The 26,504-nt window shown below is 39.1% G+C and overlaps 1 protein-coding gene across 7 annotated transcripts in view; it reads right to left on the minus strand.

Moving 5' to 3' along the window:
* SMPX (small muscle protein X-linked) overlaps positions 1–24,918 on the minus strand; it is a 41,366-nt gene extending 16,448 nt beyond the window's left edge. The window contains exons 1-5 of one of the 7 annotated variants that reach the window (XM_005010844.6): positions 24,760–24,918; positions 21,160–21,219; positions 17,188–17,277; positions 13,206–13,356; positions 5,187–5,988 (exon numbers count right to left, since the gene is read on the minus strand). In XM_005010844.6, coding sequence (XP_005010901.1) covers positions 13,219–13,356; positions 17,188–17,277; positions 21,160–21,198 — 267 coding nt within the window. In that variant the 5' untranslated portion in view covers positions 21,199–21,219; positions 24,760–24,918 and the 3' untranslated portion in view covers positions 5,187–5,988; positions 13,206–13,218. Of the gene's footprint in view, positions 1–5,186; positions 5,989–10,197; positions 12,121–12,369; positions 12,676–13,205; positions 13,357–17,187; positions 17,278–21,159; positions 21,220–22,232; positions 22,320–23,752; positions 23,849–24,739 lie in introns of those variants that run through there. The other 6 variants (XM_072027231.1, XM_013109103.5, XM_005010840.6 and 3 more) reach the window with 6 other exon arrangements.
* Between the last annotated feature and the right edge of the window lie 1,586 nt (positions 24,919–26,504).

Raw genomic sequence — 26,504 nt, forward strand, 5'->3', positions numbered from 1 at the left:
TGTACCCAGCGACGGCAGGGCCAGACCTGTCAGCTAAAGCTCTTCCAGTGGCCCTTCCTGAGGCACCAGGGCAGAGTGGCCTCAAATGGGAGGCTGGTGTGGAGCTATGTGTCTCTCCCTGTCAATGTGGCAATGCTGCAGGGCCAAGGATGGGGAACGCGGGGGTGTCAGGGCTGGGGCAACACAAGTGCCACCACTTGTGAAGTAATACTCGTCACTGAGCTCTCTTTGATTTTGTTGCTGTTAATGCAAGAGCAGCAAGTTGTTTGATCTTGGAGACACTGAGAAGGGGCTCCTCTCCAAAAAAAGGGAATAGAAATCTCAGCCTTCTCTATCTCTGGGCAGCAATATCCAATTTATTCATCATGAATTCTGCCTCTTCTGTCACCTTACCCAAGGCTGTAATGCAGATAGCCCACATTTGACTATCTGTGCTACTTACAGTTACTAAAAATGCTGCTTTCTCCTGGTCATATGGCTTCTTCTCAACAGAATTCATAATGTGTCAGTGTCATTCTATATAAATATAGTGCACATCTGATATGTCTACAGATAATATCACAGCACGACTGAACTATGATTAATCATGGTACTATTCATCCACCTGTTTTACTTCAATATAATTCTAGCATGTGCAATAAAAAGGGGGCTGAGACAATGGTCCTATCCCTGCAAATATAGTTACAGAAGAAATGGAAGTTAGGTATGGTATTATCAAATATCAGATCAGGACTGGGAGGTTTCTGTGCACTTTGCAAATACTATTTTTTTATTTTTTTTTAATGCTCAGCACTTAGCATGAAGCAAAACACAATTAAAAAGTAGAGCAAACAGAAGGAAAAGGATGTGTGACAAGACAGTGATTGCTAGCTGCCAAAAAACAAGAAACAGTCTCTCTAACCCATATTCTCTGCACCCTCTTCTGAGTATGTAACGCTCTTGTTCTGAATTTTGTGGCCCCCTTGCCATAGGGAAGAGAGAGGTCTGAACAGGTTTGTGAACTTTAACAGCCATCTTAGACACAACTCACAGGATATCTTCAGAGATGGATAGGCATGAAGCCATGACATCATACTAATTATGCTAATTTAATTTGACATAAAACTGACTGTATTACAAAACTGTGTATTCTGACACTTGGTCTATGCAGTATATGCTTAATTCCTTGCATTATCTTGTTTCCTTAAAGTTACTGCAGGTCATGTGGTTATTATTTCTTCTTGCGAAAGCTTATAGTTAATATTTTATGCATACAGATACACTACATATGAAGCTCTTTCATGTCAGTAAGCTATATATATGCATGTTGTGTTTATAGTTTTTCATTATTTATTACAGATTCCAATATTACATGTTTTATTGGAAATATTACAAGTTTTATTGGAAATATTACAAGTTTTGGAAAATTTGAAATATTTGAAATATTTGAAATATTACATGTTGGAAATTGGAAATGTTGGAAATAGGAAGTATTGGAAATATTACATGTTTTCTTTTGTTTTCTACTCCAAAACATAAATGAAGGCATTGCAGCATGTTTTCTGTACAAGACTGTACTGACAATATGCCTCTTGATTTTGCCATCTATAACAGGCAAGCATTTAGAAATGAAGTATTAGGATTGACTGGAAGATATACAGTAAAACTAAACTTTTCTATGACATCCTGTTTCACAACACAAAATTTGTTTTTGGCTAAACAAAATGAAGAGAAAAAAAAAGTATGTTTTCCACAGGAAAATAAAAGGAAAAGACGAGAGGAATGAGCTGCTATTAAAAACAGGCTTCTAAGACCGATTAACTTTTGATTTTTAATTTTTACCAATGTGATCCACAGTTTCTGTGGAAAAGATTTATTTTGCTCAATTAGCTCTGCAGACAGGCTTTTCTCAGGATTTACATAAAACAGTTCCTTTTGGAGCATTCATGCAGCTGTATCAGTATGTGTCCTGGATCGGGTTGCAGAAAGACACAGAGGCGCATTCACTCTTAACAATGAACAATATGCAATTCGCACATACAAATTTGGAGTGGGATTTTGAGAAGCACACACTTAAGTGTTTTAAGAGCATAGCTCCCACTGAGTGGCAATGGGATTGTGCTCTTCATTAATGGGGGCCAGAACCCTAGTGGTTTAACTGCCTGTGGTGCAACAGGGACCTAGGTGCTTCCCTCCAAAACTGTGTTCCTCAAAACTGTGGTCTAACTATACCATAATCTCAAACTGTGCTCGAACTTGTCTACAGATACCTATTTTTTTTCATAAACCTGCTCAGCTGAGTAATGGGGAGACATGTAACACTGAGCAGCACCCAGAAGCGTGGTGGGTTCCCACAGAGACCTTCCTCTTCAACACCGACCCTGTTGCATCAGGCTTTGTACAAAACGCAGCAGCAGCCACCCTGGCTTCTTTTAAAGCACAGCTTGAGGAAACTGTTGCTACATGAATTAGCCTTAAGACAAGGCATACAGCAGTCCACATGCTAAGGCACAGGGAAGCAGGTTTCCCTACTGACAAATGAACTCCTTGTTAAGCTGCCGTCAGGCTCACAGTCTACAGATTAATTTTAATTCATTTCTGCACAGCAGTCTTGCTTTAGTTCAAAGTCTAGAAAAGGCTCCCCCTGCCAAGGTAGTCTCCAGTCTCCACGGAGGCAAGAAATGTGGGGTTTAATCCTTTTGAGGAAAAGAAGGAGTTGAACTGCTTTATTCCTTCATCCTGGGTGCATGTGATAATCGCTGAGCCAATGCAGAAGGGAGGGGCTACCAGCACATGCCTTCTCTCGCTGTGCTTTCAAATTGTTCTTCTGTTTATTTTAAAGAAAGTACTCAGGTACAAACCTGGAGGAGATGGTTCACACTCCAACCCAGTGTGAGGGTTAATGGCTCCTGACTCAGGATGTTGCTGAAGCCCCAGAAAAGAAGACAATATGACTGTTTTCAATTATTTTTCTATTAGCTGTATCTAAACAGCTCTCCCCTAAAGCCTCAAGATGCTGATTGCAGAAGTGGCTCAAGGATTCTTAACAGTGTATGCAGCAACATCTCCTTGAGTTGGCAGGGGAGTAGGCTTCTGCAGGGCAGGTTTCCGAGTGGACCTATGTGAACAGAGACACCAGGGGCTCTGGGTGAGAACTGGGGACTCTATCCTGTAACCTCTTATGTCTCCTTATGGCCACTTGCCTCTTGGGAGAGGCCAGGGCTTGGCCCTGAGCGATACCAGTGCACCTGGCAGCAGAAGACAAGGATGGCCTTCCCACAGGCCTTGAGACACAGCAGTCAAGGCAGGAGCGGCCTGGTTCTGCCAGGTCACTGCTGTAGGCTCTGGGACATCTACTCTCCACTCATATCTGCCCCATCACCTGTGTATGTCTGGGGCATTTGCTCCCCATTGGCTTCCCTATTTAATGGTGCAGGCAGCCAAGCAGTAGGTGTTAAACAGAGCGTAGGTAGCATCCAGGCAGTTTTGTCCACTTGACCATCATGCAAGAGAACCACCTCCATGGCAAAGAGAGACTTTGGGACATGAAGAGCTTTCAGTGCCTCTCTAAAGCAAATAGGTCCACAGTAGTGTGGTACATAGTTCTGCCATCCTCCATGGCTACCAGAAACTGCTGCCTACATAGATCACTGAAGGACATTGAAACTTCAGCTCGAGAATGAGGCCTTTAGCCTCAGGTCAGCCCAAGCTTCTCAGGGATCCAGTCTTCAGTCACCTCTGTAGCATCTATTAAGGTAAGGCATTTATGGTGTTGGGGCTAATTGGTCTACTTCTCATCTTGCCTTAGGGAAACAGATTTCTTTAATTTCAACCAAACTGCAAATGACTTCACACTTGGACATGTGATCATGTCACCCTGCAGCTCAGCAAGCTGACAAGCAACTGAGCAGTGCTGTTTGGCCAAGCTCAGCCTCATACACTGCACACATGAAGCTGAACATGTACATCCTCACCGAGGTTACATGCTCAACAGCGATTCAGGTGTTGTTTACTAATGCGTTTAACTGCAGTAAGTTGGCAGGCAACTGATTTGCCCCTGAAATAATTGTTCAAACATCTAAAACGAAATCCAAGACATGCATTTAGCACAGAAGTAAAATAAGAAAAGAATATAGAGAAATATAGAGAATGTAAGAAAGGATTACAAATGGTTCTATAATTCTATAAAATCTATGTCATTGCTTAATTTGGTACTTTTTGAATGATGGGCTTAAACTTTAAAAGAAATATGTGAGGTACACCCATGCAAATTAACTCTATTTTCAGCAAAGTGAGTTGAAAAACAAATAAACAAACAACAACAACAACAAAAACCTGCAAATATGCCCCTTGTCTTCAAAGGGAAAGCCTTTCTTGTCTTAAGGACAAGAGAGGAAGATTTCTCTCTCCCCCCCCCCTCCCAAAAAAAAAAAAAAAAAGAAGAAGCTTCTATTCAAACCCTGAAGAAACAGATCAATTCAACTATTTTCAGACAAAACCACAAAATCAAGGAAATTTAGAAATATGGAAGTGTAAGATCTGAGATCCTTAAGTAGATGCTCTGTACAACAGAGGACATACTCTATCCCAGTATTTGACAGTCTTTTGGAAGGGTTCTGCTCTCAAGAACAGCATGATTTGCAAACACAGAAACAAATAGAGGCTTGCTTTTCCCTGTGTTCTCCCTATCTAAGCTCAAATGTTCAGTTTCAAGTCTTCAGATTTGTATTATCTTCCATTTCAGCACACACTTTGTGTTGGTTTTGTCTCATACACAAAGGCTGTACCTTTCAGAGCCTTGAAATAACACCATCTAGCTACTGTCATCACGTCCTTCCCTTAGAACAAGAGCAGTTTGGCTTGGGGGAAGCTTTTTGTTCTTTGATGTTTCCTCAGCAAAAGCAATTTTGCCATCTGCTTGTGTACGCCAGTACTACTGCTACACTGCTGTCAAAATGCACTCATACAGCAGCTGACATGGGCCAGTTAGCCTGCTTCTCCCTGGGTTCATTTGTGAGCAAGCAAGGCTATTGCCCTGTACAGCTACTGCCCACTTCTTCCGTAAGTGCATTCAGTCGCAGCAATTGTTCATGCCAAGATTACATTTCTGTATGGTGAAAGGCTCTGTAAGGCCATGCAGGAGGAACAGCAATTTCAAGACAGGGTTTGCTCTGAGGCAGCAAACAGGAACAAAGACCCAGGAGAACTAATAGATGAAGGACTCGATTTATTTTTTTAACCAATTGAATAACTGCATTATTAAATTAAAAGCAATGCTATGACAACTCTACCAAAGTGGGGGCGTGAGGTCTGAGCACCAAGTCTGAGGGTTTTATTCTGCTTTTATTGAATTCATATCCCTATATGGAGCTCAGCCATTTGTGCAAGAAACAAGCACAGCCACACTAATTTAACCACTAAATGGAGAGACAAAATCCCAGAGTTTATACTTGTTCCCAAGTTTAAGTAGAGGTTAGTTCAGCAAAGTTTCATTTCAAGTAGCTACAAGCTGCAGCAACTCAAATGCGAGAAATAAAGTATGACTCATAGGAAATGTTTATTTATGTTGTGTAGTTTGTTCTCCTAGTGCATGGAAATACATTGTATTTCAGACTGCTGCAGCAGGTCGAGGGGGAATTAGGTGGTTAAAACCAGAGCAGATAGGGAGAGCAAAAACCAGATATCTACAGAATAATCTGCAGAATAATATTTCCTCAGTAGTGCTGCCCAATAGCCAACAGAGGTTAGAATTACTGTCATGGTGAGCTCTACCTCTTGCTGCCATTATATGATGCTATTTTTTCTCAGAAGGAATTTGCATCTGAGTGTGGAATTGAGATAGCCTTGACACTAAAAAGCTGTATTTTTTCAAAATAAGGCACTTGTAGATGTTCTGCTCCCCAACGCAGATGACAAGGCTCATGCAATATTGAGCCAAAATCCTGAATGAGATGCCAAAAATTCCAAAGCACGGTGATGCAGTAATTTATGTGGTTCTTGAGCACAAGGCTGTGAAAACATAATTAGGTAGTCTCTTATCAAATGAAACGAATAAAAGCTATAAAACAAAATGATGAGGCACTAAATTTAGGGGGAGAAAATTCATTTGATTATCACATCAGAGCCATGATGTTTCAGATCATACTGTCAGCTTAATTGGCTACAATTTATGTAGGTCTGATAAAACCAGCTGAGCTGTTAATAATGTAGGAAGTTGCACTTCAAGTATTCAAAAGCAGTTAGCCCTTTTACTCTGACGGAGGCCCTTTTACTCTGACGGGGCACCCTTGTGCCCAGTTTTAACCCGTAAGGTGAATGACTGGAATTATTTGTTATTTTGGGTTCCGGATGACACCTGTCATCACAATGTCTGAGGGCTCCACACATACCGAAAGCTGGCAGGACAGTTTCTAGGTGCAGAGAAAGAGCATTGCCTTCATCTCACTCATTCATAGTGCTCAGTACCATCTCTTTCCTGCTGTCCAAATGGTTTCTAACACCCGTGGTTCCTCATTAGCTCTGCGTGGTCTCCCGTGTGTGTGCTTCAGGGTAAGCTCCATCTAAGTCAGAGGGTGTACTCCAAATACTAGGGTCTGTTCTCCAATAACCCAAATTGAGGCCAAAGGCCTTAGGGATTTCTAAGATTTCCAAGTAGAATACATGCCAGTCATACTTATTTTTTAATTTTGTGATTAATTCATACTATCTCTTACTACATATAGCAGAGAGAAGCAAGAAAAAAAGCCTACTGACTGTAACCCATCTTCACCAGTCTCTCAATATCTGATAACTTCAGGGAGCTTCCTGCCTTTTTAAGTTTCATTTTAGGAGTGTGGAGCCAGCAATAGTGCCCAACTCGGGAATTCACTGAAAAGTTTAGTTCTTACAAAATCTGTCAGGAGCAGCACTGATGGAAACGGGATTATCTACAAGGGAGTGTGACAGCAGAAGTTCAGGGCTAACTGATCAACAGAGGGATCACACAAAAGCAAGTACTGACAGCAGAGACTCATTGAAAAAAAAATTAATTTCAGCTTTCCAACCAAATACTTGGACCTTTCTCCCACCCTGAAGACTGATGGTTCTCATCCGAGAAAGGAAAAGAGATTTGTGAGACCAGATTGCCAGTGTGGGAAGTATTTTGTTACTTTAAGAGCATTAATGTGTCAAAGTGAGAGGCTCAATGAAGAAATTTCTTCTGTGTATTTGTTGAGGCCTGTTGACCTCTACATGTCTGCAAACTCTCTGAGTGAGCCCTGAATATGGCAATGGCAGAGTAGTAAATAACACGATCATGTTGTAAAAATTAATAGAGGCTTTCTGTCACACTCGGGCTCCTGGGAAAAATGAGAGCACTTTGAGTTAATACTTTGTGCTTGTCTCTTCCAGTAATAAAAACACCGTGTTTGAAGACATAGCTTGGAAAAGAAATATACTTGTTTTGCATATTTAATGTTTTGGAAAAAAAAATCAATTTTTGTAGCTTGCTTTGGAGCAAAATGTTTTCTGATTCTACGGGGTTTTTTTTGAAGTTATTAGTTACTTTTCAAAACCACAAAATACATATTTTTTTTCTGTGTAACTACTTCACAGGGAAGCATTTGCTGTTCAGAAGAACATTCCCTGCTCTTTACTCACTAAAATCAGTCTCCAAATGCATACCTTTAAGCCCTGATAGGCATTTAGAAAGCAGTCTCTCCAGGAAGTGAGCAGGTAAGTCTCTCTTACCTGCTCACTTCCATCATTTAACAAGTGAATGTGAAGGCAAACTCTCCTTGATCTGCAAAGGCCCAGGGAACCACATGCTGGGGCTTACTGCAGCATTTCAGCAGTTGTAGAAAAGAGGCCCTCAGTTCATAATGGACATCTGCAGGCCATGTTAGAGACAGTGACCTAAATCCTTACTTTTAAACGCAGAAATTCTGGGAAATAAAACATAACTCTTCCTTTTTTTTTTCTCTCTCTCTCTCTCTTTTTTTTTTTTTCTTTTTTCTTGAGGAGATAACATGATTCCAAAGGCTCTTCTCATGTCACTGGGGATCCCAGTTTTCTCTTTTAACAGAAATTTCTAGCTCTTTTGTTTTAAAGTCCAGAAGGATGACATAAGTAGACTCAGGGGAGAAAAAAATAAAAATAAAAATAAAATAAAATAAAATAAAATAAAATAAAATAAAATAAAATAAAATAAAATAAAATAAAATAAAATAAAATAAATAAAATAAAATAAAATAAAATAAAATAAAATAAAATAAAATAAAATAAAATAAAAACTTGGAAACTTAGTTTCTTAAGAAAATTTTATAAATGGAAAGTTGCCTGGCAAAATTGATGACTGGCCATGAAATCCCCAAGCACTCCTAATCTGGAAATTCCACCACTGAAGAGCCTGGCTCTGACCTCTTTGCACCCTCCCTTCCGGTATTCACGGACAGTGATGAGATCCCCCTCCAAGCCTTCTCTGACTTTGAAAGAGAGAGGCTGGCACATTTTCTTGCAAACAGATTCTTTCTCTTCACCCTGTTGTTCCCACTTGTGGTAAGGAAGGAGATCTGAACTCCTCTGATTGGAACTTCCCAACACCCTCTGGATGAATTTACATTTCTCACACAAGCTTTGGCTAATTGGGCTTAATCACATGAACATAATTTCTTAAAATCGTGGGGTTGTTCCAAGAGCTTACAGTATGTCAGAGGTCCTCTACTAGTGAGACACTGGATATGTTTACTGGAGAAAACATCCGTAACTTTGCTTGTTACTGTACAGCAGCTTAGCCATGATCTTCTGGTCTACCTGAGCACAGGAATGAGACGCAATCATTGAAAAGTGTATCAAAACAGTGACATAAGGAGAGGTAGATGGCTACCATTCAAGTGAGATGCAGTTTAAAAGCAGTACATAGCATGAAACTGTTATTAACATCCACAGTACTCAGTGGGCAAAATTATAATGTGTATTTTTAGACCAGGGTAATTGACGTTTTTTGCACGTAATTAATAGTGACACCAAAGAACATCTTTTAGTATGGATATAAGAGCTCTATCCTCTAAGGGACTTCTGTTGTTTTCCCTTCCTCTCTCTTTTTTCTCCATGTGATGCCAATTTCAGAGGTTGCTCTGCTGACAAGACTCCTCTTTTTTTGTGAGACAGGATTCCCAATATGCTGTAAAGGAGGTAATGCTGCAAGTCTAAGCTGACCTGGGGAGCTGTTTGTTCTGATGCCCTCAAAACACAACTCCCATGCTGACAACAGAACTAACATTTGTTGAGCTGTTCTGCTCAGGAGAATTCCAGGTAAAGACCAGGGCTTACCTGTAAGTACTGTCTGTTTCTCATACCGTGAACAGGACATGCACCCTGTTAGTGGGCAACAGCCCAAGCATAGCTTAACAGCCTTGTCTGACCAAATTCTGAGTACGTTTGTAATTGGGATTGAAATGAGAGCTTTCTCCAAACATGTCCAGAAGACAATGCCAGAGTAAAGGATATTGAAAGAATCCAAATATTCTATGAGTTCCGGTACTAAGTGGATGCAATTAATATAAACTGTACTTAGGAGAAATGACAATTTTTGCTCAATCATTATTTTCTTGTGCAATCACCATGCTAGTGGTGATACACATAAGGTATCGCAACAATTGGTAACAAATCACAGCCATAGCAGGCTCCTTTTGTCAAATTAAATGCTTCCTACAATGGCTTCTCAAGAGGACATATACTTAGCTGATTAGTGTGTGATATTGTGTTGCTATTTTATTTTGTGTAGGTTTCATTCTTATGCATGTAGAAATGTGCATGTACAAAGGGAGCAGAAAAAAAATGTAGATAGAGAAAATGAAAATGAATCACAACTCATTTGTATACTAAAACTGACTCTATCAAACTCATCGTCTACAGCTCCGTGGAAGAAAAAAAAATCATTACAACAAAGCAGAATATGCTAATGAGTTAATTATAGATGATAGACCAGCAGTAAGGGATGACTACAGGAATATCTTAACTGATAAGCACTTTATGACCTTCACTGGATCCAGCTTTACGACATTTTACTAATTATATCCCTCCCACAAACTGTTAGACTCACAACTATGATCTTAATAAGTCTCTCGATATTCCCTAATTTGGTGAAAGAGAAAAACCAAAAATATTTAACAGAAGTTACTCTTTACTCTAAACTACAAATTATGCAGGAGTAGATTTGTAAATAATGGACCAACATGCTGTTATTCATTTTTTATTTTTGCTGATGGGCTTGCGCTCTAAAACCAAGCAGGAAAACATGGATCAACATTTAAACAAAATTGGCCATGATGACTTGCAATTTACTGAAACTATCCATTGGCAAATGATAATACTAAAAGGAAGTGTTAAAAATAATTGCTGTAGTTATAAAGCCTTTGATATTTTTGACATTTTATATTTTTGATACTTTTATGATATTTTATTATAGAATCACAGCATAATGGAAATTATCTAGAGAATTTGGAGTTATTCCATCAGTTTCAGTGGGTACCTACAGCATACCATGAGAAACATAAAAAATACCAACAAAGGGAAATCCCTCGACTGTGAATAGCTGAAGAGTTTATTGTACTGATGTGAGAGATAATTCATTTCCAAACAATGAACTCCAAAGAATGTACTCATTTATCAGTATGCACTCAGCACAGACATATTCTATTGACCAGTCAATGTAGCATTCTTTAGAGAGTATCACATTTAGAGGATGGTCAGTAACCCCTTCCTGGACATGAAGTGACATATCAGGCAGATGTGAGTATGGATTTGTTGCAAAAAAAGATTATCTTCACTGGCTTGGAATGGACAGTCATAAAACAACTCACTGACTACACCACATTTTATATAAGGCTGCAGGCCATGTCTAAAACAGCAGAACTGATGAACATCCTCTATGGGAGACAGTCCTTAGATTTAGTACCTTTCCAGGCTGCTGGATATGGCAAGTGATTGATTTACATTTCGATTTTATGTAGAATTCATGCATATGCTTAGTCCTGCACTGCAACTAAAGCTGAACTCCTAGTCTCTAGTGAGTACCGTGTCTGAAAATCTTCTAGAAATTAAGTTTTCAGATGTGATCTGTGACTGTACTACCCAAAATCTAGAAAGCAGTATTTCTCACATTAGCCAGATAAATAGGTAAATGGTGATCATGTTTAGCATCATTGCAGGAATATTTGGAATCAGAAACACTCCACTGTTTATCTCCTGGGGGAGACACCTCCAATCAATCACACGCACTTACTCTTAATGGCTGAATGTGTGTAACCTCTGACCACCTCCTGTTCCCAGCTGGACAATGTTATTTCACACAACCATTCCCTCTTGCCACCCTCCTGTATTTCAGAGTCCCCTCACCCTTTGCTCCTTTCTGCCCTTTCCATGAATGATGTGATCAGCCATCCCATCTGTGTCAGTGTTGGGACCTGATAATCAAATACAACATCACAAGAAGGACAGAGACAGAAATGACTTCATAATGACCTCATAGCTTTCACTTTCACTTTGCTGATCTTCCTGTAGAAACCTTTTCTTTACAGTGAATCTCTGCATGTGCCCTAAATGTTTTTGTCAGACTCTCAGTAAGCTAATTATAAAATAATAATTTTAAACATTGAAAATAGCAATCACCTGAGACTAACTATGGGGTAAAATTTCTATCTAAATATCTCCTACACAAAAAGAAAAAATAAATTTAAAAAAAGTCTTTAAAGCCTCACATTAAAAACTCATATTTCTCTGGGCACTGCTTTAGTGCAATGACTACAATGTTAGATTTTACGAAATGTTAATTTTCCTTTTCCCAAGTTTCCTGAAGAGAAAGATTCTGTTGTGCTTCAAAAATAACATGCACATTATGGCAGAGCTGGTTAAAAATAAGAAAAAAAATATATTTTCCTTCTAAATGGCATATTTATGCTGCACATAAAAAATAAATTAACGCACAGTGTGTATTGGGACAATTCACTCAGATTATATGCCATTTCTTTCAAGATTCCTGGACCGCAGCACTTCTGTGTTCACAGAATCCTTTTGCACTGCTTTTTATTTTCTCTTCTTTAATGTTTCTGTGCAGTAAATTCCAGACGATGTTCTTTTACTCAGCTTAGCTCCTCTGTCTCTCTTCATGATAAAAAGGACTTGTGTCAGGCACAACTGGCAATTCATATGACTACTCTGTGACACAAATATCTTTTTCTTACTGTAGTTGTTTGTGTTTCTTTTTTTGTTTGTTTTGTTTTGTATTGAAACTTCTCTATACAGCTGAACTTTCATTATAACTGCATCTTTACTGACTCAGGCTTTTCAAAGAAAATAAAATGATAATTTCATGGATGGAAAATATTATTAATTATTTTATGGCTCAGAATGTCAAACAACAGAGGTTTATTGGCCTTGACTGAAATCAGATTAAAATAATTCTAAAATTGGTGTTAACATGCAAGGCCCTGCGCTTAGGTCAGGGCAATCCCAAACATGATTACAGGCTGGATGACAAATGGATAGAGAGAAGCTCTGTGGAGTTGGGCTTGGTGGACAAAAAGCTCAACATGAACAAGGTATGCTTGGAGTCCAGAAAGCCAGCTTTATCTTGGGTTGCATCAAAAGTGTAGCTAGCAGGTTGAGAGAGGTGATCTTCAAAGATATGTTGCACGTCCTTGGGTGCCACAAGTAGTACTGGGTGCATTTGTGTGATCAAATGCATAGAGTCATTACTGTTTTAGCTTTGAATTACAGAAATAAAATAATATCCAATCTCTAGTGTTCTAAAGCAACTTTTTAAAAATACTGACCTACTTGTCCCTCACTGGAATAAAATTATTTGCATTGTAATATATTTATCTGTAGTTAGTGTACTGAAATACAAGTTCTGTATTCAGTAGAACTGGAACTTGTGCTTGTGAAGCAAGAAGATGGTAAGATGGTATTTGTTAGCTGGCTTCAATATAATAGCCAAATACACTTTTTGTCAGGTAGGTTAATGGGTGCCATGTATCATCAGATACAGTCGCCTGCATGCTCCTTTTTTGAAATAAAGCAGAATTACAAGGATTGTGAGATCTCTTCTACACATTATATTTTATCTTTGAAAGATGGAATGTGATTCCAGGTCCTTTTTAATTTTTGAAAAGACATCTTTTGACATAAAAATGTTTCTGGACCAGCCTGCTTTTCCTAGAGCGATGCAAAGAACCTCTCTTACTCACCTGCTTGTTCCAACTACTGTTCAGCTCTGGGGACAAATTTCAGCTCACTCTTTATGTTCTGAATCTCTGATAAGTTGACAGCAGGACCTGGAAGTTTCTTAGCTCCTGGGAGATGTTTCTTTTCTTTCTCCTCCTCTGTAGCAGGAACACTCTGCACGAAAGGATATCAGTGACCTTGCTGCTGCAATAGAAAGCTCTTGAGCATGAGCATAGGTCAGTTATTTGAGAAACAGAAAAGGATGTTTTTATACTAAATTCAATCACAATGGAAACCTCTGAGGGGAGGGGGGCAGGAAGAGATGGATAATTCTGTTGGTTGTTGTCTTGAATATCTAAACACTTTACAAAAATATTTAGAAGGTGCTCGGTGTAGAGGAATATGGATCTTTTCGTAAATGGGTAAGAATTTACAGTGTCAGATTGTTAGCATAAAATTAACTGAGTGATGTATTAAAGACAGCTGCCAGATCTTTCATTTTTTAGAGAAAAAAAAAAAAAAAAGCTGAAGAACCATTTTTATTATCCAATTTCTTACAGCCTCATAGGTGCTAGCCAAATGGGGAGGAAAAACATCACGCATTTCCCCAGCTCTGGAGAACAGCTACAGTAGGTTATGGACCCCAGAAGCTCCATCCAAGCTCAGCTTGAGTTTATGTTTAATTTTTCTTAACCTCATTGGTAAAAACAGAAAAAAAATTGTCACTATATTTCAATTAAGGTAGTCCCTAATGGCTATTTTGCTGACACTGTAAAAATAACAGCACTTAACACAACAGCAAGCATCTCAGCTAATTTCCTGATGGACCACAGTTTTTCACCCCTTGGTACTTCCTCTGATGTACTATTGCTCCTAGGTGAGGTAGAGCATATATTTTAGACTATTTCTGTCCTACACTGAGCAATGTTTTGAAGGAGTAGTTTTCTAGTAGGGAGTTTAAGGTCTAGCCAATCTATTCTGTATTTTGTACAGCTAACATACAGGGGGAGTCATGTAGAATTAGAGGTGAATGAATATTTAACTGCCAGTAATTTCACAATTATTTTATTTTATTTTATTTTATTTACTCTGTGAATGTCCTCTTGGGATAGGCTTTTTGAAGTTTGGAGTTAATTTAGTATTTAGATTTATTAGCCTGTGATCAGTCTGTTCGTAATATTTAACTTCATTTTTAAAATTTCCAAGTTATCTGTCAATTATTATTGGTCAGTAAAAACCCTTTTTGCTATTGACTAAAGGACTACATAGTAATAAGGAAGCAGACTTTTACAATGTCAAGTAGCAAATAAACAAAGAATTTTAGAAAACCGACTGTTTCTTTTTATTTGATCTTTCAGAACTTTCTATAGATAACATATAAAAGAAAACTGCAGCAACAGTTATGCTGCTTGGCTTATTAAGTTTGTATTATCTTTTCCCACTTTTTAGCTAATATGATGTTAGTTAATAAAAGCTACTATTAATTAACACCATTGTACTATTGTTTCTGTTTTGATAATTTAAGATCCCAGTCAGGAGTCCTGCCCCAGCCACCACACATACTGTTATCTAGCTTAATGATCTGACATCTGGGAATGGTAGCAAAGCACAACACGAGAATAATTAGACTGACACAAAAGGTGTTTAGACGGATGCACAAAATTGTATCAGTAGTTAGAGGTGTCATGAGCTTGTTTTGTTTCCATTTACAGTTTTCCTGCACAGCTTGCTAAAAACAAAACAAAACAATCCTAAACCATCCTAAAAAGAACACAGTTCTTACTAGTACATAGCAGACACCATGTTAAAAAGACTTTTTCAAGTCCTTTGCTGTAGTGTTCCTTCTCATAGAACAAACAGTGCAAACTTTGATGATGTTTTGGAGATTTTGCACTCCATAAATCCACGTTCGTTTTCTATCCCAGTCTCAGGTGTGTGCTATTTATGACTGCATCTCTCCCTAGATCACTCACTCTGTGCACAAGGAACTGCTGAGATCAAACCTCGGCCTTCAGTTTTATTGAAGGAAGTCTGCAGATTGATTTAGATGTATGACAAGAGTTAACAAATACATGCATGGAAATGCTCTGACTGAAGAAAAGTTATATTCTCAAATTCCTACCTCCCATTTCTTTTGCATGTTAACATGTCCTCTCCTTTGACCTTCAGAAATATGCAGTCCCCTCTGACCACACCAACCCATTGAGTAAGAGCCATATTTCCCTCATCTCTTTTGCCAGGGTTTTAAAATATGGAGAAGAATGCTAAGGACTGTTAGCAAAAGGTGTATTAGTCTAAGGCTGCTTTAAGGACTCACAAGCTTTATCTCAAAGCTTAACAAGGCGGTAGCATTTTTATTCTATTCATATGAGAAGATCTGTCTCTGTAGTCTCTGCTCCCACTGGTTTGGTTGAATATTGGCTATATAACTGGGACCAAGAACTTTTATTCCATAATATCTGTCTCATGGATAGCGTTCACATAATTGTAAAACAAAGCAATATTCAATTACCCAACCAAATCTAATTATCAGCACTTGTAATTTATTTTATTTCTCAAATACCACCAGAATTCACTCAAACATTAATTTCTGCTTAATAACATGCATTCCTTCACCAGTTTAATTACTGCAGAGAGAATGTGGCTTGATTTCTTTCAGGGGAACAGTATGTGTTTAAGGTCACGTTCTGTTTTGTTTTGTTTTCTTTTAAATCTTCTTCAAAAGGAGTTAAATTGGGCTGAGTTTGTTTTCTTCAGAGTAATTCCCTGTAAGCAGAGCACTATTTATATCAAATATGTTGAAATTCAGAAAACAAACCTGTCTGATTTAGACTGAAAAGGAAGAATTAGCTATTATGCAGCCAAAAACCGTCACTGGTAAGTGCCTGTACCAGGTTGGAAGAAGCTGATGATTTGTCCAAAGCAAACCTGACTGTTTCTAGTTTAGGGTTGCACCACCAGCACTGTCACTGTGTGCCTGGAGTGAAGTGGCTAGTTCCCTCCTTTCTGGCCCTCGGGGCTCTGCTCAAGGCTCCCTCTAACCACAGCAGCCCTGCTTCACCCAGAGCATGGCTCAGATTCCGCCCAGAAGAGTCCTCCAGAAGAGCCAGAGCCAGCCTGGTTGAATGGGTCGATCTAAGCTTCTCCTGCCCTTGGCTCCAAGGAGCATCAGCAGATCTGGCCCAGCAAGACCAGTTTTGAAATGGGGATTATGCAGCCAGACTAAGCCACCTGTCTAAGAAGCCATAAGCATCATCTTATGTCTTTTTCTTATTTGCACTATTCCTGTTTCTTCACTGTTGGTTTTAGTTCTTATTTGTTATGGAAGTTCTTAGTAGATAAGATGCTTTAATATCATCCAGAAACATGGTATCTGTGATCAATGTTGACTAAAGCATAAATTTAACTCCACATTCAAAACTCAATGTTAAATACTCCCTATAAACTACTGGCATCAGAGCACATAATTTAATCTCTCAGGAAGTATTTTCACCCTTCTGCAGGTTCACAATTTCTGGTTTTAATTTGCAAATGTATAGTCTTCATACTCAATCTCTACTTCTTGATAAATAATCTCAAAAGGTCTCCAAATGTTGGGTTTGAAAACCTGTCCAATATTGACAAGCTGAAACAATAAATTACACCACAGGGCAGCAGGTAGTAATAGACCCTTCCAAAGCCTTCCTATAGCTTTTCCTGCTGTATTTCACCACTTCCAGTCTAGATAAATACTGTTCATGAAATCCTGAGAGCAGATATCATCCTATTGCTTAGGTAGAACTACATACCCTTGAAACAGTTCCTATAGAGGCCTCAGCATCAAAAACAGAATGGTATATATAAGAAGTCATTGATAAATGGCCACTTACTCCCATAAATGATCACTGTATGTCAGCTGTGGTACCTAAGATCGGTAGGTAGTGCTCTAAGGTTGATTTAAAGGCTTTCTTACATCAGTGGTAAGGATTCCTTTAAAAATAAAAATCAAACCCCCCCTTTTCTTACCTCGTCCACTTCTTCAGGTGTTAGTTCTTTTCTTTTATGAGGGTGGCCTGCACCAGGTCGAAATGCTCCCATTGGGATGTTAATATTAGCCTGTGAAAAGGAAATGAGGATGCATATAACAGCAACTGATAGAGAGATGCACAATGGTCAGTGGCAAAACTCCAAAGGGGTGCAACGAGGGTACAGACATTATTGTGGTTTCTGAGCACTTATGGCATCATCACAATACTCCCATGATGAGAGCAGAAAACATTGCCTATGGAAGAACAGCTAAATTGTATCTGTTTCCTCATGTGACCCAGCCTGGCTTATTTTAAAAGTCAAATGGTGTGATCAACTAAATGCACAAATTATACCTATTCTTATCTCGTGATCTCAGAAGAGAAGCTGCTCATAGGAAATGTCATCAAAATATCATGACTCCCACTTGTAAAACCAGCGGGTGAATCGGTAATACTGCTGAGAGTAAACAGAGAACCTTCAAACAGCAACCTGCTTTATTGTCATTTACCATCTGACTGATTTGCACAAAATGAAGATGAACAATCCCCTCCTTCTGCTCAAATCCTGGCCCTGCAGATCATGCCCCAGGTTGGGTAGCCACAGGAACACAGCCCACTCTTCGTAGTACCAACAAATGTTCTGGCAGCAGCAATCCAGCATCAAACAAATTAACAATCCATTTGCCAAAAAATAAACACCTTTCGTTTTTTTTTTAATTTTTTTTTCACTTTTATTTATGCATGGTGATGTTACCCCTTCAGTGGGGCTGGCAGATGTCTGTAGAGCTGTGTATTTTATAGACAACTGGGCATTCATTTCATATGCTTTTTCACTGAGCTTTAGTTTATATATTGCAAAACCTTTCAGCTGCACTTATTAAGTTCCCAGGAGACAAGGCATTTTCAGCCTCACAGTACTTAACCCATTATTTCATTTATGAGTGGAAAAAAAACCTGCTCTGCTCTTTTTAATTTTAAGCATCTCCCCAGCCAGGCGCTGGTATCTCCAGTCAGCTGCTTTTTTTGGAATAGGAAACAGTTTAGTGCTTTACAGAGAACGTGGCCATACAGGTTTGCAGAGCTGAAATATCAGAACTATTCCCAAGACAGATCGTTCCTCCTGGTGCTTGTTTTGAACTCAGGCATCCATTCCCCTTGGAGTCAATAAAGCAGAAGTCAGCCTCCCACTGTTACCTGAGGCTGACCACAAAACCCTAATTCTGGTCCTTGCATTTCCTACTGTGACTAAAAATGGTTCAGGAATAAAAATGAACGAAGTGCCAGACTGCTAATTAAATTAAATAAGCCATTCTTTGCTCTGCTTCAGCATTTTCAGAGTGCTCTGTGTCACACTACAGTGGTTTGAACTATTTTATCTGCAAAGTGCGTTCACTTCTGAGTTTGGACAAGACATGAAATATTAACTTGGTAAAACAAGTAGCCTTTAAAACATAGTTTAACACTGTCTGGATCTGGTAACACCCCATACTATAACACACAATACATTAAAATATATATTTCTAGTACAAAATTAAAGTGTGCCTAATTTCCTAGCAGTTCCTGACCAGAGATACCAGAATCCTGAGCCATAAATCTCCCTCTTAATCCAAGGCCAGTCCATTCCTGTGGATAAGCAGCTGTGTTATGGGTGAGCGATAGACTAAGTCCTGTATGCCAGTGCGGCTCTGCAAGGACTGTGTTGTGCTGTGATCAGCACAAGTGTGCTGTTGTGTTTTTTAAATCCTCTTCAGGGCTCTTGCCATGTGGCTGTTGGGATGGAGATACAAGTCTTAGTGACCTCTTCCTTGCCCACTTCCCCATCTGGTAATAGCACATTTTTTGTTCCACACTCCTGAAACTGTAAATTATAATCACTGTAGACAGACTTTGTAGATATGGTTATTATTTTTAATCACACTGATTTTTATTGGGCTTGCATCTTTCTTTGTTTCTGGGAAGTGTCTACCATATTTTGGATGTCACTGTAGTTTTCATGAGTGGAAATGTGTACTCATCTACTCTGCTAAGATCTTTCTGAATGAACTTAAGGAAAAATATCTGTAAGCATGAAATACAATATAAATTTATAATTTGTCTTGATTAAACTGATACTTAGAGATTTGTTGGTTTGTCTCTCTTTTTATTTTATAGAGAAAAGGCATCCAGATTAGGAACTTCTGGATCTTATACTACTGGTAGCCAAGCATGAGCTTAGGGACTCTGATCTTCTGTTACCCCAAACTACCCTTGGGAACTAGCTGCCACCCTTAGCTCTCACGTCTGTATTTAGTGGCTGTGGGCATGTGAAACCTTTAGTGTATGTCCAGTACAGTCAGAAAGAAGCCAATTATAACACGGAGCAACATCGGATACTTCAGTCAGTAAGGTGGCATTACATTTCCATCACTGTAGCACTATGTTTATTCTCCAGGAGATGTTGGTCCTACTATACTAGCACCTAATAGCAAAGGATCCTAATATATGAATCACAATACAAAAAAGTAATGTGACATTTTGAGTTACAGTTCTCAAAGTGCTCAAAGAGAGATAGGTATCAACTCCAGGGCAAATCTCTCTGCTGGAGCAACCTTTGACACAATGTTTGATAGATTAAGTTTGTGCAGTAGTTTTCCTTGGGATTCAAATTATCTTTGCAAAAATTGAAGTTTCTTAAAATATTAAACTTAGTGCTTAAACTTGATGTCCTTTCTTAAGAGACAAACTAGAAGAATTTATTTACATTTAAAAGTTGGAAGGTCATCAGAAAACTAAAAAGGAGTTGCTACTTAAAGGAAAAGAGTAAACCGAATTCATTACTTAAAAACAGTTGTACATACCTATGGAGTTTAAATGGAAAATGTAAACACTTTTGAGCTAAAAATTATCTAAAATTTTTCATTAGTTACGCAAACATTTCCATAGTCTCTATATGAGGCACAACAATTTCAACTGAGTGAAATCAATGGCTTCTGCTAATTTCAACTGAATTAGTATGGTAGCTTGAATGTCTCTTCCAGTACTCTTGATGATGATGATGGTCAGAATTAGCATTTTTATGTTGTCTTGCCACTTCAGAATGCTGTCTAGCCACTGGGTAATTAGTCTTGATGCCCCAGTCCACTATTACCTTGGGGAAACAGAGCGTAGGTCAGAAATTCTGTTTTGTGTTTCTTACATATTTTCAAAGGAACCTGAACTCATGGGAAAAGTTGACTGCAAGTGCATTTTACAGAATACATGAAAATTCTGCACAATTCTGCAGCTCGCTAATTATATGTCTTTTAGAAAAGAATCAATGATAGCATGACTTCGATGCAGTTTAGCTACTTTATGATGATGCTAGGATAATTCTAAAGGTGTTTCTTTTATAAGCATGTAACAATGAACTTCACCTTATGAGCATATGCCATTTGAGGAGGTATGTGACACACAAGATTTTTTCTAATGAAAACATCAACTTTTCTCCCATTTCATTTTGGCTCTAAAATGTTTTTAAATAAATATTGGAGGTTTTTTTTTTTTCACTGATGAAATGCAGAAATGAAAAACTTTAATTAGCTATACCATCTTTTTAGCCTTCAGTTATTCCAAAATCACATAAATTCTGTGGAAAATCCAATAGTTGCAAGAATTAGTTTTACTCATAATGCTGATTGGTTTTGCAAAAGTATCACCATGTTTTACTTAGCTGATACACCAACAGACATAAGCTAACATTGGAAAGAACACAGAAGCAAGCAAGTAAGCAAACAGCCTGTCTGATCTGCCTTTTTTCTCAGCTTAGATCATAAGATGCTCCTCAGGTCAACATTTTTCAGTGCCTTCATAACTACCAAGCTTTTCACTTTGAAAGAATAATCCCCAGTTAGGACTTCTGCAGTGTTTTGTATGATCAAAATGCAGTTTGTCAAACAATGAAGGTTGAGATTTATTATTTTATTGTATTAGAAACATAAATACTGTCTCTTACCTGAATGGCTTTGACATGTGACGCTGGCTGCTTTGACATTTTTAAGACAGAGTCTTATCCCTGCAAGCAAAATGGGAAAGTGTTACAGGCTCTGACATTCTGATAGCTAGGGGAGATAAACTAGAACTTAACCCATGCTGCCTCTTGACAGGTGTCCATTTCACCTGCCCATCTCCTGTTTCTGTCTCAGTTTCAGGGTTGCTTAGGTATTCCTTCTGGCAGAACACCTGAGCTTCTCCAATTAATCTTTCATAGACACAAATGGAGCTCTCTCTTTCACATTAAAAACAATAATGAGTAGAGATAAGGAATCTCTCAAACCTTTAATGGCATCGTAAAATGAGCAAGAATTAAAGGAAGCATCTGAGGATAAACAATGCATGATTATCTCTGTCATGGTATGTACAACAAAATTATTAGAACTCTAAGTTTAAACCTTCCTTCAAATAAAACATAACTCGCCACAAAGTTTTGATAAATGAAGACATAACCATTTTCTGACTCACACATTATTGTAAGTCTTTAATACATATAGACTGAAAATGATCAAGATGGTTATACTATAAATTCTCTTTGAGAATTGCTAGGGCACAAAGTAATTTCTCTTCCAAGTTTTAGATTTATTATTTTTCTTAGCACTAATGCAAAAAAGGAAGAATTTTTCATATAACTTTATGCATGTGTAGAGATATGGACTGCTACAAAATTAATATGCAATAACAAAGAGAAACACACCAAAGTCAAAGGATTTTGTAAAGGTTAAAAAAAAAGGCAAGAAAGAAATTTAATATCCCTTTAACTTCAATATCGTCTCAGCCTTTTACTCTTCCACTAAGATTTACAACTTTAACTGGACTAGACCTTTATCAAAGTCTGATCATTTTAACCAGCTTATTTTAATGCAAAATAAGAAAGTAATACTAAAAGGTGGTAAGTAAGTATACATCCATCAGAGAATTCATTGATAACAACCAAATTATAACATTTTTTGGCTACAGTATTTTACCTGAGACTGTAAACAATATACTGAGAAAAGGAATAAATGATGTAAAAAAAGAAGAGTAGAAATATACCAAGAAGTCACAAGTGGGTCAGAGACTTTGGTATTCCAAAGAGCATAACTGTCCCGTGGAAGCAGTATCAGAGGAAAGTATAGATCACTTGTAGGTTGACTTCAGCCCAGAATATCAGTCTGAAACTGTATCCCTGGAGCTGCATGGAAGATTTGCTCTTGCCTACTCTCACATCAGCTTTAAATCTGTGCCTAATTCAGAGCAGAACTTAAAGTGCAAGTGACTTGCCATTAGAGGTCTCTCTCTGATTGCACACTCAGCTCTAAGAGTGCTGGCCAACCAAAACATACCCCATCAGAGGCAACATCAGAGGGCATAGGCTTCAGGGTTAAATTGGTTCAGCTACATAAGTAAATCAATTTAAAAAAAAAAATCCCACTGTGCAAAATGAAAACAGCACCGTTCCAGATAATTTTACATTGTGGCAATATTTTGTAGTCTGTGACAGAACAACCCCAGGATTCAGTTTATGGGATGAAATCTTGGCCATTGGAGTTCATGACAACACTTGCACAGATTTCAGTAAGCCAAAATTTCAGCCAAAGAATTGCACTCCTTCAAAATCTTTGCTATGAATGGAAATAAGCATTTCCTCAGGATTGCCACACAGCTTATACTGATGCATTGTGCTGTTAATCAGCAGTTGTACCCCAAAGACAAATGCAAAATAATCCACCAGTTTATTGGAAAGATAGGGCTTATAATACATAAAAGTTTAATTAATTTTTTTTCTTATCATCTTTTCCTTTTTCTAATCAGAATTAAAAATGGAAACAAAAGCATAGGAAATGAATATACAGCATTTAAAAACACTGTGTTTCTACTTTCTAAACATAGTCTCAATGAAATTCAGGCCAAGATGTACTGTTCTATATATTTTGCATTGCAAAAACACTGTTTTGTGCTTCTTTGGCCACCTTCAGCTAAATGGGCAGGGATTTACTTGGGATCTCTACTATCAAAAGAAGTAAGGCAATCGTGCTACTCAGTGAGGTGCTCTGGATTCACTAGAAGTCTGCACTTGCAATGACTGCAATCAGACACCGGTTCCTAAAGATGGACGTATGATACAATTGTGTAGGACTGCTTTTGGAGGAGGTGATTTTCCTTACCAGTTTGTGCTGTCCTCATTACTGCTGAAGAAATCAGGACAACAGCACATCACCGAGTAAAAATAGACAATCTTACCCAGCTCTGTCCCCTTCCTTCCCTTTCCTGAGCTTTCCTCCAGAACAATACTGACCATCAGCTCTAGGAAAATAAACCCCAGACTGTAGATGCACCTACTACTGAAGAGATTACTTAATTTTATAAATTTCTGTATTCTTTCACCAGGTGTATCAGAAAGTCCAGCGTGCTGCACTGATTGCGTTATTTCTGGCATCCCAACCAGATCTGCAAAGTTAAACAAATAGTCTCCTCCCCAGCCGAATCTCCCACGTGCATACCCAGAGAAGCACAGAGACATGCAGCCTTTATGCCCCGGTGTTTTTTTGGCCACCCCACACCTCACCTCTTACCTTTTATGGTCTGCATGCCGAGCCAAACTTAGGAAGCAATGGCAACAGGATTTCAAAGCTGTTTTATGCCAGGCTGCCCCTGCCAGTTCCCGTGCTCTCCTGACTTCCCAGTGAAAGTAACTGCTACTTTTTGCAGAGCGACATAAAGCCGGATTGTGAAAAGACCCTTTAAAAAACAAAGGACCTATCTACTGTCCATTGGCTAAAAATAATTTCTGACAGGGCTGCAGAAAGATAATAAGCTGCCTGATTCAATTTGCTTTAAAGACGATTTGATATCATAATGCCATCTTTTGTAATCTGTACAAGAGATGTACAGTAGCTGATACACACGAGGAGGGACACACACACACATGCACCCCAGCTGAAAGCTGCCCCTTTCTGCCCTGCACCAAGCACAAAGGGTGTATTGGGCACAGAACTGCAGTGTAATATCTTATTAAAAGGCTTTGACAGGAACTACACCACTGTGAAACCCAGCTAGCACAAATATAGAAGAGAAGCCCCCACTTCACAGCTTCCAGACTGTTACTACGTGCTGTAGGCAAACACTGTAATATTTCGTATAATGCAGTTGTTTCCACCACTGTTACCTGTTAAGCTTACAATAAAAGAGCACCATTCTTAACATCAAATCTCCCATGTAACATTTCACTAGCTCCAATAAACATATAGAAAACAATAAGCATGTACCTCTGTACATGCTCGAATTAACATTCAAGCTAATGCAGTTATGCTTCTTATGAGTCAGCAGGTATTTAAATGACTTTCTGTTTTAAATCTTTTAAGATCCCCATAGACTATGAAGCAATAACTATAACAATCTGCTCTGAATACACCGCTCAAGACATTAAAACAGGAAGAAAAACAGAACTACTGCAGTCACCTCGCAGCCAGCTATTACAGAGTTTTCACAAGTCTTTTGAGTTTTTAACTGACCCCTTCAAGATTATCTACTTATCTACTTATATAAGAAAAGTTCCAAACCGTCAAGTGAGTATATACACCTCCTTTTGATGCTGAAAGAGGTAGCCTCTTCCACCAGCTGAGATATTGACTGTGATCCTTTCAATGTGTCTGAAATAGCTCCGATGCTTTCAGCCTGGCCGGCACCGAGAGCTGCTCCAGGCTGCAGTGGAACTCGGTTGAGAAGCAAAGTGTAAAAGAGAATTCCTGTCATAGCTTCCAGTTGTTCTTCCTAAATATAGCGTTTGATTCACCCTGCAGCTCAGTCCCCTGTGACACTTGACCATCGTAAAAACAGGGCTCAAGTGTCAAGCAGTAGGTGTTGAAGGAACACACCTTTGGGTCCTTTTCCTGACCCCTCTCCCTGTCACCCAAGAGTGAGGCATACGATGGTGGGAGGTAATGCACACCTCCTCCACGGCATGTGGGGCTTCGCGTGCCTCCCTCCTGCCTCACTGGAGAAGGAAATAATTATGGAGACATAATTATGAAGAACTCACCTCGGTGGGACTGTCTAGGGGAGGTGAATGCCACACCAGTGCGACTGTATTGCTGCTGGGTTGGGAGCGAGCTCGCACGGCAGCTGCCTCAGGGTCTTGGTGTGGTGCTCCTGTGAGCAGGACAGTCATCATGGCAGGGAGGAGCAGTGCTCCTGAACCTGTAAGGCCATGGCTGCTAGCTGTTGGACAACAGGGGATGTGGATGAAGCTAAAGGGTGAGGGGAGTTGTTATAGTTAATAAAGAAGTGAAACGTTCTTATACAGTTGTGCTCATGCTACCCATGAGTGAAGGCTACTGAAGGAGACCTGACACAAGTCGCACGTGGGGCACAGCCCCATGTTTCCACTCCCAGAAATGCAGCCTCCCATTCACTGCAGCTTCAGAGGAGAGAACTTTCCTCTTGGGTCCCCTGCCTCAGCTGTGCCTGTTTACTACTGACCCACAACAATGCTGCACAGGCCTCTGCTGGAGAAGGACTAGAAAACCTTTAAGTTCAACAATTTTTAAGTTCAACAATTTCAAAATTGCTGCCACAGGCATTTCTAACACTAAATAATGATGATTGGGGTAGTGATTTCAGGGAGGATTTCCCCTGACTTTATTTCACCTACCACTCTTCATTTCAAGTACCTCCTCCAAGGGGAAGGTGACCTCCCAGACCACTGCAACAAGCCTGTGACTGACTCACTCTCTGCTTTCCTCCTTCCCAAGAGTGCTGCCATCTGGAAGCAGCTTATTAAGGTAGTGACTTGCTCCAGCAGCTTGCACCTACTCATGGCCACCCCCTTTCCAGCAGAGACACACCGGTAGGCATGCCACAGGCACATACATGTTCGCTAGGTCAACGCAAGTGAAGATACACATGGCAATCAGACCCTTCCTTAAAAAGGTTAGACATGACTGTTATAAAATGTCTCGAGGGGTGTAAGACTATGGCACTTGAAACACGGCAGAGTTTATAACAGAGCTCACAGTCCTATCTTTTGCCTAGAATGAAGGAATTTGCTCTGTCACAGTCTAAGGTCATGTTTTCTAAGTGGCTGAGACCATGTTAAAGTATTGTTGGTGCCAGATGAGTGACTTTACTTACCTTTTTGTGAAGGTTCATGTTTACAACAGAGGTTCTAGAAGGCGATGAAAGAGGTGGCATATTTTTGTAACATGGTCTTGTACATGAATTTATTTCAAATTGTATTATAAATAGTTATATTACAAATCAGCTCTGGGATACAAGAAGCATACGCAGTTCTTTTTCCCGTATGCCATTAAATTAACAAAGGTTTTG

Source organism: Anas platyrhynchos, chromosome 1 (assembly GCF_047663525.1).
Source record: "Anas platyrhynchos isolate ZD024472 breed Pekin duck chromosome 1, IASCAAS_PekinDuck_T2T, whole genome shotgun sequence".
In the NCBI taxonomy this organism is placed as follows: Eukaryota; Metazoa; Chordata; class Aves; order Anseriformes; family Anatidae; genus Anas; species Anas platyrhynchos.